Source organism: Embiotoca jacksoni, unplaced genomic scaffold (assembly GCF_022577435.1).
Source record: "Embiotoca jacksoni isolate LCO1_2020_lvr unplaced genomic scaffold, fEmbJac1.0.p SCAF_10, whole genome shotgun sequence".
Taxonomy (NCBI): domain Eukaryota; kingdom Metazoa; phylum Chordata; class Actinopteri; family Embiotocidae; genus Embiotoca; species Embiotoca jacksoni.
The window spans coordinates 19,927,867-19,941,712 of NW_027185230.1; the positions used below are offsets into that span (position 1 = coordinate 19,927,867).

General features: G+C 40.7%; 1 protein-coding gene across 3 annotated transcripts in view; it reads left to right on the forward strand.

Moving 5' to 3' along the window:
- The window catches only part of unc5cb (unc-5 netrin receptor Cb), a 110,048-nt gene extending 98,759 nt beyond the window's left edge, over positions 1 to 11,289 (forward strand). Inside the window, exons 11-17 of one of the 3 annotated variants that reach the window (XM_069172512.1) lie at positions 1,163 to 1,250; positions 1,383 to 1,554; positions 4,560 to 4,793; positions 5,475 to 5,624; positions 5,712 to 5,876; positions 7,924 to 8,102; positions 9,166 to 11,289. In XM_069172512.1, the coding sequence (XP_069028613.1) occupies positions 1,163 to 1,250; positions 1,383 to 1,554; positions 4,560 to 4,793; positions 5,475 to 5,624; positions 5,712 to 5,876; positions 7,924 to 8,102; positions 9,166 to 9,325 (1,148 nt within the window). In that variant the 3' untranslated portion in view covers positions 9,326 to 11,289. The remainder of the gene's footprint in view (positions 1 to 1,162; positions 1,251 to 1,382; positions 1,555 to 4,559; positions 4,794 to 5,474; positions 5,625 to 5,711; positions 5,877 to 7,923; positions 8,103 to 9,165) is intronic. The other 2 variants (XM_069172519.1, XM_069172521.1) reach the window with 2 other exon arrangements.
- Positions 11,290 to 13,846: the final 2,557 nt, after the last annotated feature.

Here is a 13,846-nt window from a genome sequence, read left to right on the forward strand (position 1 = left end):
GTGTGTGCACGGGAGGTGCTGAAGTAGTGGTGTTGTGTTTCAGGCAGCTTACATTAGCCCTGCTGTCCTCACTTCAAACACATGCGGGCTGGTGGTAACATGCCACAGATGCATGTTGACAGGCACAGAGAAACTAGCAGGGATATTAACACAGACTTCTCACATTTCTTAAGTTTTTCGTTTTTGTTTTTGATACCTGTAAAATGTTCTCAGCTGTTGGCTGTGCTCAGCTACCTCATCAGGTTACATAGGCAGAGGGAGAGGAACAAGCTCATTTGATATTTGATCTGCTTGTGTCTCTGGGTAATGAAAGAGTTTGTGGCACTGTCAGTTTGTGGCTGTTTGGTATTTTGCGTCTTAAAATGCATTTCCCGCCTGTTTGAAGCTTTGCTGTGAGGTAGCACGGTGCGAGACGTCCCCGTGGCAGAGTTGTGATTGCCTCGGTAGCTGGCTAGAGAAGCTGTCTGTCACCTTTTGAAAAGTTGAGTACAAGGACATGAGAAATCAATGAGCTATCTTAGAAACCCCCTCCGGAAAAAGACATTCCGTGTGTGTTCGGGTATGTATGCATGAGGGAATTTGTGGGATAGGTTCCTAAAAAACACATTGGACAAGACATCATATCAAATAACTCTGAGATGGAAAAATGTAAATCATGCTGGCTGCAGCAATGTGGGAATGTTACGAAGAGTAGAGAGATCATTGATTTTAGAAATGAAATGCCACATCATTTCCTGATGCCATAGAAGGTAGTAAAGTGCCATAGTTTTTATATGTGGGACTGAAGGGCATTGCAATTATTACTATATTTCTCTGAGAAAAATAATTATTACTTTTCACTGGTGCCTTAGCTTCTCTTTACTGGTGCAGTGCTGCATTAAGAAATGCTGGATGTCATATTTTACTTCAGTATGGAAAAGTAGAGCCTGAAGGACCATTTACTTAGTGGCTTTGCAGCTGAAGTTTTCTACCCTGTATTGCGTTGGTGTGCCTTTGTACTCTCGCAGACTTAAGCATTTAACAAACAAAAAAACTATGATAAATGACAACAATGACCAGGATTGGGAGTACAAATAGCCATAGACTCCTCCGGTCTACCTGAAAACTCACAACTCTCATATATGTCTGTTTATTTGTGTCTTTCTGTTTCTGTGCTCCCCAGGGGTGAGTCTGCTAATTCCAGCAGGGGCCATTCCTCAGGGCAGAGTGTACGAGATGTACGTGACGGTTCAGAGGAAGGACAACATGAGGTACGCGGTGCCGGCTGCCACACGGACGCCCCCGAGCAGTGTTTACCCGTCAGCTCGGCCATGTCACATAGAGCGAGACCGTTGTCATATTGTCACTAAACAGCGTGTGTGTTATTCCCTGTGCACCTCCAGGCCCTCAGTGGAAGATGGCCAAACGGTGCTTGGCCCTGTGGTGAGTTGCGGGCCCCCCGGGGCCCTTTTGACTCGGCCCGTCATCATCACCATGCACCACTGTGCCGTGTGTGACGGCCAGCAGGATTGGCTGATCCAGCTCAAGAACCAGTCACACCAGAACCAGTGGGAGGTGAGATGTGGGATTCACAGTGAAAGCGTTGCTACAGTCCACTAATGTCTATCGTCACGGGCGAGTTTAAAAATGTACTTTTGACAGCAGCATGAAGCTTTAAAATTGAAATAAGATTCAGAGATGAATTTTGGTGGGTTGAAAATTCTTGTCGGTGTCGAACGAAGAGCAAAGGGGAAAGATACTGTGAAAAACAAAATAACAAAATGACATGGAATAATAGATAGCATGGAGGAGGTGAAAGGGATCATCTCCTCCTGCTTTGTTTGTGCAGCTCAGCCCGCAGAGGAAACCACTGTTGCACCCAGGTGCTGAAATAGCAAACCTCTGATAGCACTGGAAGGGCAGGGACTGTTTTACCCAGCCAGTTTTCCTCTACCTTTACGAAGGCATATTGTTTTGTGTGTGTGAATGTGTATGCGTGCAGTATTTTTGGAAGTCCTGTGCTTGCAGGCTTCTTGATTACCAGTGCTGATGATAAAGCTGGTTTGCTCAGGGCAGCAGTGTGACTGTTTTATCCCATCTTTCCCTCTCTCCCTCTCTCCCTCTCTCCCTCTCTCCCTCTCTCCCTCTCTTCCTCCCTCTCGCTGTCTTTGTCACATGCAGGTCATTTGTAGAGAAACTATTCTTCAAAAGCTGCTTGTTAGAAGTAAATGGACCGGTGGTCATCTTCACTCACACCTTGTGGCTGGCAGATATTAGCATCTCGTTCTTACCTTCCTTCCATGTGGTTTATAATGAACTCTCACAAGTAGTGAAGGCGAAGGTGCCCATAATATAAAACCATTTCATAAAAGCATTTGTGCAGCAGCAGAGCCCAGCACAGCAAGCATAATGAAAAGCACTTTTAAGGTAATACAGAACAGGACTTCAGTCTATACAGGCTTATTGCCTGAGTTGATAAGATAAGAATCAAAAAGGCCAATAGTCTCAGGGGTGTGAATCCAACCGCTTATCATCAGCCTATATCCAGCGTAAAGCCCTCTGTCAGATCATCATTAAATAGTGGCTTACATATCATATTTTTCAGGAAGTCTTTGCTCAGTCTTCCCTGCCTGTCATGACATGACTTATGGAGCAGAAAAAAAAACTGCCCAACTGGCCCCACATGCCTTTGTGACATTGATTAATTACTTGGGGGCGGCATCCAATAAAGAAGAGTGTAAACTGAGTATTTTTAAGGAAGGAATAACTATTGATTACATCTCTGACCTGTCAGAAATGCAGATGGTAGTATGCAAGGTGAAAGCTGTTTCTTTTATGAGTTTCTTTTCTCCAGCTGAGGTCAGCTGTCATTCTGCATGAGTGAAATATTGCTTTATATGACCGGCTCTGTCAAAATGTGTTTTCATCACTGCAGTAGGAACACGAGAGATGAGCTCCTCCAAAGAAGTAATTCACAGATTTATATTGAGAATAATCAGATCTGTTGGTATCCAGGATGCCGCTACCCTCCCCCATTGAGAGAGAGACACACACACACACACACACACACACACACACACACACACACACACACACACACACACACACACACACAGATTCACACCGTGACATTGAGGAAATCTGGTGTTATGATGATGAAGACGGCAGGTCATATAATGAGGAACATGTGGGGCTTTCTGCTTCACTAACTCCTACAAAAATCCTCCCACGCCTCCAAAAAGGGGGGAAAAAAAGAGAGAAAAACTCAGCTGATGAAGGCAGTTTGTGAATACATTATCATCTGTGTGTTTGCATGTTTGATTGTTTTTGCTTGCTCACATATGTAAGAAGCAGAGGCCCACTTTTCTGCTGTGTTCCAATTATCCCCCAATAAGGAGCCCCAGTGCCATCCCACAGGAGCAGTTAAAGAGTCTAATGATCTGCTATAATACTGCTGTTAAACGGCCTAGCTCACAATAAAATGCTGTAATTCCTCTTCTGTCTCTCATAATAGGCTGAATTAATACCACTGCGCTGCTCACAGGAGTGTTTGGATTAGAGAGAGAACGATGGAGAGACAGAGAGAAAGCGAAAGCAGGATGAAGAGAGGTGAAGAGAGAGGGTCGCACAAGTCTCCTCAGACCAGACGGTCTTAATGAAAGAGAAATATGTTCTGGCATTAGTGCTGCTGCAGAGGTCAACGGGCCGGATACTCACTGCTCCATTATCAGTGTCAAACATTAGCGTGGGTTATTTCTAAAGGACACAGCTTATGTGAAAAGGCCATGACCTTAATTATACTTTCCCCATAAAATGAAATTTTAATTCATTCAGTTTCAGTTGAACTGAGCTGAGCATGAAGCTGGATAGCAAAGGAAAGCAACATCTCCAAAAATTAACCATTCATTTCCCGTAGGCTGACTGATTCTGTAAAATATGTGACAGTTTATTCTATCTGATGTAATGATGCATTACAAATGCAACAATTTAGGGTTTTACTGTTTACATAGAATCAGTTTTGTCAACAAAATAAAACTTACACTCTGTTCAAAACATGTAAATTAGGGAACAAATTGTGATTTAAATTTTTTTTTTTTTTTTTTTTTTTTTTTTATGCTTCTGATGAAATGACTCCACATTTTGTAATACTTAGTATTATGTACAAAATTGTAGAATATTATTCATATGACTGACAAATTACAAATTGATCTCCACTTGTGTCTGATTAATTTGTGAACTAATGAATAGTAGAACATTTTTAATGCACTTTATATTAAATATTCCCATTTCTAGCAGTAAAACAGCATGAAATTAAATGTAAAGATCATGAGGTTTGATAATAGGTCTCAGAGAGAAGGGAGCAGTTTTTTTTCCTTCACTATAAATTGCGGTACTTTGGCCTTATTTCCCTGCAAATGAAAACGTTTAGAATAACTAAGATGGGACATATTTTTGGTCTCGTTAAAAATGCGATCCATCATGTCAACTTGTGTTTTCATCTTGTCCTCTTTATACTACAATCACTACCGCACGGTGTAACTAAATCCCAGTCTTTTTCTTTCTTCCTGTCCCCTCTGTAGGATGTGGTGGTGGTAGGAGAAGAAAATTTCACCACGCCATGTTATATCCAAATGGATGACGAGGCTTGTCACATCCTGACAGAGACTCTTGGCACCTACTGCCTCGTGGGCCAATCGCTCAGCGCTGCCACCACCAAGCGCCTCAAACTCGCCATCTTCGGCCCCGTCACCTGCCCCGCCATGGAGTATCACATCAGAGTCTACTGCCTGGACGACACACAGGATGCACTCAAGGTGAATGTGGAGCAGGTTCTTTTCTGTTTTAATGACTGCTAAAAGTTATACAGCAGTAATTAAATGTGTTTGTAAGCATGATATTTATGGGTTTTTCATTTCCACTGAGTTGTTTGTGTGTAGGCACAGCCAGCAGATGAGGTGTGGGAGGCAGAATGAGAGATCTTTGTGTTGGTGTTTCACAATAAGGGGAGACGAGCCCTTCTTTTGAATAGCGTTGCTGCTCGTAGGGAGACATCGCTGCTGCACCAACGCAAAATAAGCCACGTTTATCCCCCCGTACTCTGTTGTCCCATCGCTTCAATTCTGTTTAATACCTGCACGCACCTACATGGAGGAAAGATAAGGAAGGATTATTGTACTGACGGGTGTTATTGAACACGGTTATTAAGTTTGGGATTTGGTAATGAGAAGTGATAGTGATCCTGCTGCAAGGACATTGAAGTTGGTTTCAAATTGGCAGGTCTTGTTCATAAAAACCAGAGGATGAATGTGATGAATATACTATAAAAACAACCCCACTTCATTTGTAAATTTCCATTAGAGCATTTGTAAGAAACTGCTGTTGCCAATGAGATACATCAACAGTTCATATTGGCAAAATAAAAGATAAATTATAAATTGTTTTGTGGTCGGTATGTGTGGTATCTCTACTAATTAAGTATGTCTTTGTGGATTCAGGAGGTCCTACAGATGGAAAAGCAGATGGGTGGGAAGTTGTTGGATGAACCAAAGACTCTCAGCTTTAAAGACAGCACCCACAACCTGAGACTTTCCATCCACGATGTCCCCCACACGTTGTGGAAGAGCAAACTACTCGCCAAGTACCAGGTAAACTGGTCTCATCACAAAAAGGCTGTACAGAGCAGCACATGGTTTCTGACATGAGTAACTCCTCCATCTTCTTCACCTCTGCAGGAGCTTTCCTTTCAGCAAGTGTGGACCGGTTCACAGAGGAACCTCCACTGCTGCTTTACCCTGGAGCGCTTCTCCACCAGCACCGTGGACCTGACCTGTAAGATATGTGTGCGCCAAGTGGAGGGAGAAGGACAGATTTTTCAGCTGGACACAACACTGTCAGAGGTATATAAATATAACCCTAACACCTTAAAATAATGGATCCATTATCTAGACACTGTATCCTGAACATGGTCTGGGGGCTGCAGCCTATCCCAGCTCACTTAGGGCGAAGGAGGGGTTCATCCTGGACAGTCTATCACACACTACTACACCACCGTACCACTACACCATTGTACCACTGTACCACTACACCACTGTACCACTATACCAATACACCACTACACCACCATACCACTGTACCTATACACCACTACACCACTGTACCAATACACCACTACACCACTGTACCAATGCACCACTACACCACTGTACCACTGTACCACCGTACCACTACACCACTGTACCACTGTAACAATACACCACTACACCACTGTACCAATACACCACTACACCACCGTACCACTACACCACTGTACCACTGTACCAATACACCACTGTACCACTGTACCAATACACCACTACACCACCGTACCACTACACCACTGTACCACTGTACCAATACACCACTACACCACTGTACCAATACACCACTGCACCACTACACCACTGTACCACTGTACCACCGTACCACTACACCACTGTACCACTGTAACAATACACCACTACACCACTGTACCAATACACCACTACACCACTGTACCAATGCACCACTACACCACTGTACCACTGTACCACCGTACCACTACACCACCGTACCACTACACCACTGTACCACTGTAACAATATACCACTACACCACTGTACCAATACACCACTACACCACCGTACCACTACACCACTGTACCACTGTACCAATACACCACTACACCACTGTACCAATACACCACTGCACCACTACACCACTGTACCACTGTACCACCGTACCACTACACCACTGTACCACTGTAACAATACACCACTACACCACTGTACCAATACACCACTACACCACCGTACCACTACACCACTGTACCACTGTAACAATACACCACTGTACCACTGTACCAATACACCACTACACCACCATACCACTACACCACTGTACCACTGTAACAATACACCACTGTACCACTGTACCAATACACCACTACACCACCGTACCACTACACCACTGTACCACTGTACCAATACACCACTGTACCACTGTACCAATACACCACTACACCACCGTACCACTACACCACTGTACCACTGTACCAATACACCACTACACCACTGTACCACCACACCACTGTACCACTGTAACAATACACCTCTGTACCACTGTAGCACTACACCACTGTACCACTGTAACAATACACCACTGTACCACTGTAACAATACACCTCTGTACCACTGTACCAATACACCACTGTGCCGCTGCATGATTGAAATTGAGCATTGAAATCTTAAACCATCAGTGCAACTTTTAGTCTCTATTGTCACCTAAAGTTTGCAGTCAGAGCAGTTTTGACTCCACCTTGTTTTTCCACTGTGTGCGACCTTCTCTTCCAGTTCCTCTTCCCTCTTTTGCAATGTTCACAAAACCCATCAGGGTGGAAGACAGGGAGCCTCAGCTCTGCTGCCTTCATATATGGTCTTGCTTATGACAGGCCACTGCAGACAAGAGAGGAGCAGTAGGGGAATAATCACCCTCCAGTCATGTTGTACTTGCTTTACAAAGGCCATCTGGCCAGGAGAACAGAGCTTGAGGGACTTGGCTTTGTGCTCAGTAATGAGATGAATTACGGTACATACAGTGCAGAGCTGTGTCCCTGCCCGGCCTTGGTACATTTGTCTCCGGGTCTTGATCTGGTTTCTGTAGCCAGACTTCCAGCACTTAATCCTCCAGATGCAATATATTTGAAAATTTCTCAGCTTGCATCAGTAAATGGATGGTGATGAAAGAATAATTTTCACCCTTTTATGGGACCCAGAAAAGGAAATTTTCTGTGCTACAAATCCATTTGATCTACATTATGTTTCATTTTCTGAGATGTGAAATCATGTCCATGCAGCCTGGACCTGAAAAAAAAGTCCAAGAATATAGTTTTTGTATCTCCTTCAATCATTGTCATTTCTCTCTTGGTAGGATTCCCAGAGTATCGACACGTCTCTGCTCGACCCTGCCAGTAACATTACAACACTGGTGGGGCCAAACGCCTTTCGTATCCCTGTTTCCATTCGACAGAAGTTGTGTGGCAGCCTGGATGCACCACAGACCAGAGGCAATGACTGGAGGATGTTGGCCCACAAACTTAACCTTGACAGGTGGGTAGACGAACAGGGCGGCCCGAGAGAGAGAAGCAGCGAGACAGTGACTCACATTCACGCCCTCAGTGATCACCGTCTGGCCACAGGAACAGCCTGTCTTCAGGCACTGCTTTTTTTTCTTTCTTTTTTTTTTTTAAACTATGTAAATGAAATCAAACAAATACACTAAAAGTAACTGATGTGCAATTTTAACTGTCAAATATTTTTTTTTTCATTACAAATAGACATAAAGATCGTATGGGGATAAAACTAATCTTTTTTTAATTTAATTGTGATTGTTCTGTGGCAATGTGACTTGCTTTGATAAGCATCAGCTGAATTGAGATTAATTGAGACAGACAGAGAGGGAGCGATAGAGAAAGACAGAAATGGTCTTCTTTTCAAAACACCACCCATGTGTCTTTGATAGTCTTGCGTGTGTGATGGAAGTACAGTGAGCGTCCATTTATAAGGTCCCGGCTCAGCGGGGGGGCCTTATCACAGGCTGCAGCTGCAGAGTGACGAGACCACCGACAGAGCGGCGTGAAGGAAGGAGTGCAGGCGAGAGCCTTGAACCTCTCACTCACCGCTTATACTGATGACACTTACAGCACAATATTGTTTATAGCACACAGCTCATTAGTCTTTATTTGGATCTTTTAAATAAACATCTAGAAATATGTGGAGGTTTCAGTGTCAAAAACAGGGTGAGAAGGGGAGTTTAAAAAAGCATTTGTCTGAAAACAGGATTTTTAAAACAGTTTGTGTCACTTTTCTTTTACTATCTGCAACGGATTATGATTTGTAATCAACAGCGTGTTTGGACGTTCTCCAAACTTCAACTTAATTATAGATTTTTAGGGGAAGTCTATTTAAATTGAGACAAAAGTGTTCTACAATATCTCTGTTTTGAGCAGAAAGGTTTTTGTCTAAATCGAGAAAAATAATTAAACAGACTGAAATGTTTGAAATTGTCTGAAACGACCAGCCAAGTGTTTTATTTCAAGCATTCCTCCCTGTTATCTATTTACCTCATTTTTCCAACCTACCCCTCTCTGTTTTGTCACAATCTTTTATTTAGGTATCTCAACTACTTTGCCACCAAATCCAGTCCTACAGGAGTGATCCTGGACTTGTGGGAGGCCCAGCATTTTCCTGACGGCAACCTCAGTCGCCTCGCCCAGGTACTGGAGGAGATGGGACGCCATGACAGCCTTGTTCCTGCTGTGACTGAGCACTGACACCTGCCCACCAGGGAGTGTGACACTCCGGGGAGTAAGATGACACAAAGAGAAAATCAGAGAGGAGGACCCCTTAAAGCAGGAGAGTCGTTTGACAACTCTGGGACAAATGGGACAAATGCACGTACACACTGCTGCCTGAGTGTACACTCAAAGAAGTAAGAAGATAGAAACAGCGAGGTCTTCTCAGCCATGACCCAGTTTAAACATTGGCAACAAAGGGTGTAAAAACTTGGAGAGTAAACAAGAATCTCTGCCAGTCATTTCTCTGGCTGTTCCCTTCTCTCTGTCTCTCTCTCTCTCTCTCTCTCTCTCTCTCTCTCTGGTACAACGACTTGATATTTTTGGCTCTAGTTTCCTTGGAAACAGCTTTCTGGATATTTGGATGGACTGTGCGGATGTGGATGATGCCCTCACAATATACAAGAGTTAGTGACACTCTATCAGAGGTCAAAGGATCAAAGGGAGACTTGGATCAGAGGAAGCATCTCTCACTCTCTGAAATCAGTCTCCATAGCAACTCCATGGACAAGTATGTGTTCTGTGATAACATAGTATTTAATAATATGCCTATTTATACGTATCTTTTTTTGTATTTTATGCTGCCTGTTATTGAATACTTTGCAGTGTCCTCTCATTTTGTTTCTGCTCTCATTATGTTTGACTGTATCATAGCACCACCTGGTGGACACCCGGCGCTGTAATGACTCATCCTGTCAGACGCATGAACAAAAACAGAAGGAAATCAATGATGTAATCATTTTACCGTTTTAGTGTTGCCGTTGTAAACTAATACTTTTTAGTTGTGTTATCTATAATTATTGATTTTCGATTATGTGCGATATTTTTGCATCATTTTTTTTAGTCTTTTAAATACTTTAAATGAGTTGCGTTGGGGATTTTTCTTTACTTTCTTGATTTTGCATGTTTTCATTTTTTTAAGCAGATCATTTGGCAAATTACACCAGTCTATTGTCCCTAAACACAAAGTGATCAAAGTGATTTCCCACGCTGATTAAAATTCATTTACAGATGCTGATGATTTATATGTTGCTCAAGATGAAATACTCAACACTAAAGACACCAGGCAGAGAACAGAGGACGATACTGTCGAAAGGGAATCAGAGCAGTATATTTTTGTAAGACCAATGCAACTGAAAACAACTGCTTTTTACCAAATAATTGACATACAATGTTTGAGGTGAAATTTAATACAGAAGGTGATCATTTAAATATTGTGTCATTTCATGTGTTCAGAATTGAATAACTTTCATCTGTACTTTTGGAGGATGATGGTGATTTTAACTCAGACTTTGATGTTTGTACATTACTAACAGAAGCCATTGTTATTATGACGACACTGATTCCGTGAATAGAAATGAGTGATAGCTGTAAATGCAACATTCCTTTGATGCAGCAGCAATTGCGACTGTTCAAGTGTTCTTGCTTGGTTATTGATTGTTTTTTTTTTTAATGGCAGTTGTTCCAGTATTCGTAAAGCCGTCTATGCAAACTTTGCATCCTTTTGAAACAATCTTTACATTCTCAGTGGGCGAGCCTTTGCATTCCTCTAGTTGTTCTTCAGCTTCATGATTATTGTTGTGTTTAGTGAGAATGTAGCCTGTCTGTTTCTGGCACTCACGATGTTCCTCGCAACAGCTTGCATTTCATCTGTCAAGTTATTGTACAAAGTGTAAGAAAGAATTTTTAAGACTAATAATAAATTATATTTATATGCAACATTAAAAATGCAGCTTAATGGTTTGAATTGTGAGATTGTGTGCCTAATGGGCGTAACCACTGGCTTTTTGGAGGGGTTTGTGTCCCCCCAATACTGAGAAAATACCAATCTGTCCCCCCAATATAGACTAAAGATAATGTTAAATATATTCTCCTTTTATGAAAACCGTCAAAAGTTCTGTCTCTTGTTATTTGATGTTTATTTTCAATTACTTTCCGAACGTGAAGTAAAACCTTTTACTAATGGTAAAACTATTTACGTTTCTTATGGTATGCTTGGTTGCGCCCATGCTTCTGCCTTAGCCAGGTACCTATCACGGTACATCGGTGTTGGTCGGTCAGCGGAAGTGAACAGCTGGAGAACTGTCACGTATCCTTAAAATGAGAAAGCACCACATGAGCCAGACATAGGAGCCTTTTTTCAGACAGTAAGTAACAGATACCTGAACAGGTACCAGTTTTGTAGAAGAGGCAATAATAACCGACATGTCAGCTGACTGCTACCCCTGCACAATGGACACTTTATAGACTCTTACTTGAGTTAGTTCACCAGCACCGCCTCGTTTTGCTACTGAAAGTTTCAAAGTGTGATTATTAGTCTCTGACAGTGTTATGGAAGAATTCCTGCATTGTTATACTCTGATCAGAAAACAGCTGGAATGCTACTATATAAATAAAATACTATGACTTTTTTTTTTATCATATTTTAGATGACACGCTATAGTGTGACTTTTTATCATATTATAGACGACACGCTATAGTATGACTTTTTTTTTATCATATTTTAGACGACACGCTATAGTATGACTTTTTTATCATATTTTAGACGACATGCTATAGTGTGACTTTTTTTTTATAATTTTGGATGACATGCTATAGTATGACTTTTTTATCATATTTTAGACGACATGTTATAGTAGGACTTTTTTTTATTTTTTTTATCATATTTTAGACAACATGCTATAGTGTGACTTTTTTTTAATCATATTTCAGACGACATGCTATAGTATGACTTTTTTTTAATCATATTATAGACGACATGTTATAGTATGACTTTTTTTTTATCATATTATAGACGACATGCTATAGTATGACTTTTTTATCATGTTTCAGATGACATGCTATAGTATGACTTTTTTATCATGTTTCAGATGACATGCTATAGTATGACTTTTTTTTTATAATTTTGGATGACATGCTATAGTATGACTTTTTTTTAATCATATTTTAGACGACATGTTATAGTATGACTTTTTTTATCATATTTTAGACGACATGCTATAGTATGACTTTTTTTAATCATATTTTAGACGACATGCTATAGTAGGACTTTTTAAAAAAAATTTTTTATCATGTTTCAGATGACACGCTATAGTATGACTTTTTTTTTATCATATTTTAGACGACACGCTATAGTATGACTTTTTTTTTATCATATTTTAGACGACACGCTATAGTATGACTTTTTTATCATGTTTCAGACGACACGCTATAGTATGACTTTTTTTTAATCATATTATAGACGACATGTTATAGTATGACTTTTTTTTTATCATATTTTAGACATGCTATAGTATGACTTTTTTTTATCATATTTTAGACGACATGCTATAGTATGACTTTTTTTAATCATATTTTAGACGACATGCTATAGTAGGACTTTTTAAAAAAAATTTTTTATCATGTTTCAGACGACACGCTATAGTATGACTTTTTTTATCATGTTTCAGATGACATGCTATAGTATTACTTTTTTATCATATTTTAGACGACGTGTTATAGTATGACTTCCGTTCAAGTTATGGAAGCCAGCATAGTGGTGCACCTGTCAGCGTTGTTGTCTCTCAGTCTGAAGGTACCAGGTTTAATTCCCGCCTGTAATGTTATATGTGGAATTTGCACATTCCTGCAAAACTAATAATCTAAAAGTAAAGTTTGTCATGTATAATATGTAGTCCATAATGTAAAACATTACATTCATGCAATAAGCTGTTTCATTCTTTTGCTTGCACTTTGCAGTTTTATTTTTTTCAATTTAGAATATATGTATAAAGTCCTATCTAAACTCTTTTTGTCTTAACTTGAAGAAAAACATTATAATTAAGAATTAAAACTGCAACCTATAACTCCACCGTCCACAAATATTCATTCAAATGTGGCCATAATTGCCATAGACATTATTCGGATAGTAGATATACGTGTTTTTAAGGAGGTCTGCAGTGATATTAAATATCTTCCTGTAATGTGTTGTGGATGCAAAACTTTTTCAATTTCTCCAAATGTTTCAACTTCTTCAAAAGTTGAATCACCATCAACAGGTGGAATCTGAACCTTTAGTAACAACCTTGGTGAATTTAGTCACCATTTTTGGCTATTCACACATGTACTTAAACGAACTCCTCCCACAGATTTTTTTTTCGGACCGACTTGAAATTGAGTCTGTGCACTCTGAACATGTTTGGAATTAGAAGTTATCAAAATTAATTTTTTTAGTCGATCGGTGTGCCAGTGGCATCGTGGACAAAAAGTGACTCAAAAGTCATGCTATGGCATGTTGTTAAAAAAATAACTGGCATTTTCAAAGTCAGAAATTACTAATGTCCTTTTTTGTAAGTCATGACAAAAGGTGGGAATTGAACCCCAAACCTTCTGGCTGAGAGGCAGCAATGCTAACCACTGCACCACCAATTTTCCCAGGAGTTAGGCAGCATTGTGACAAATCTTTGGCTCACTGCAACCTGTACCTCCACCGTCCACAAATATTCATTCAAATGGACCAAA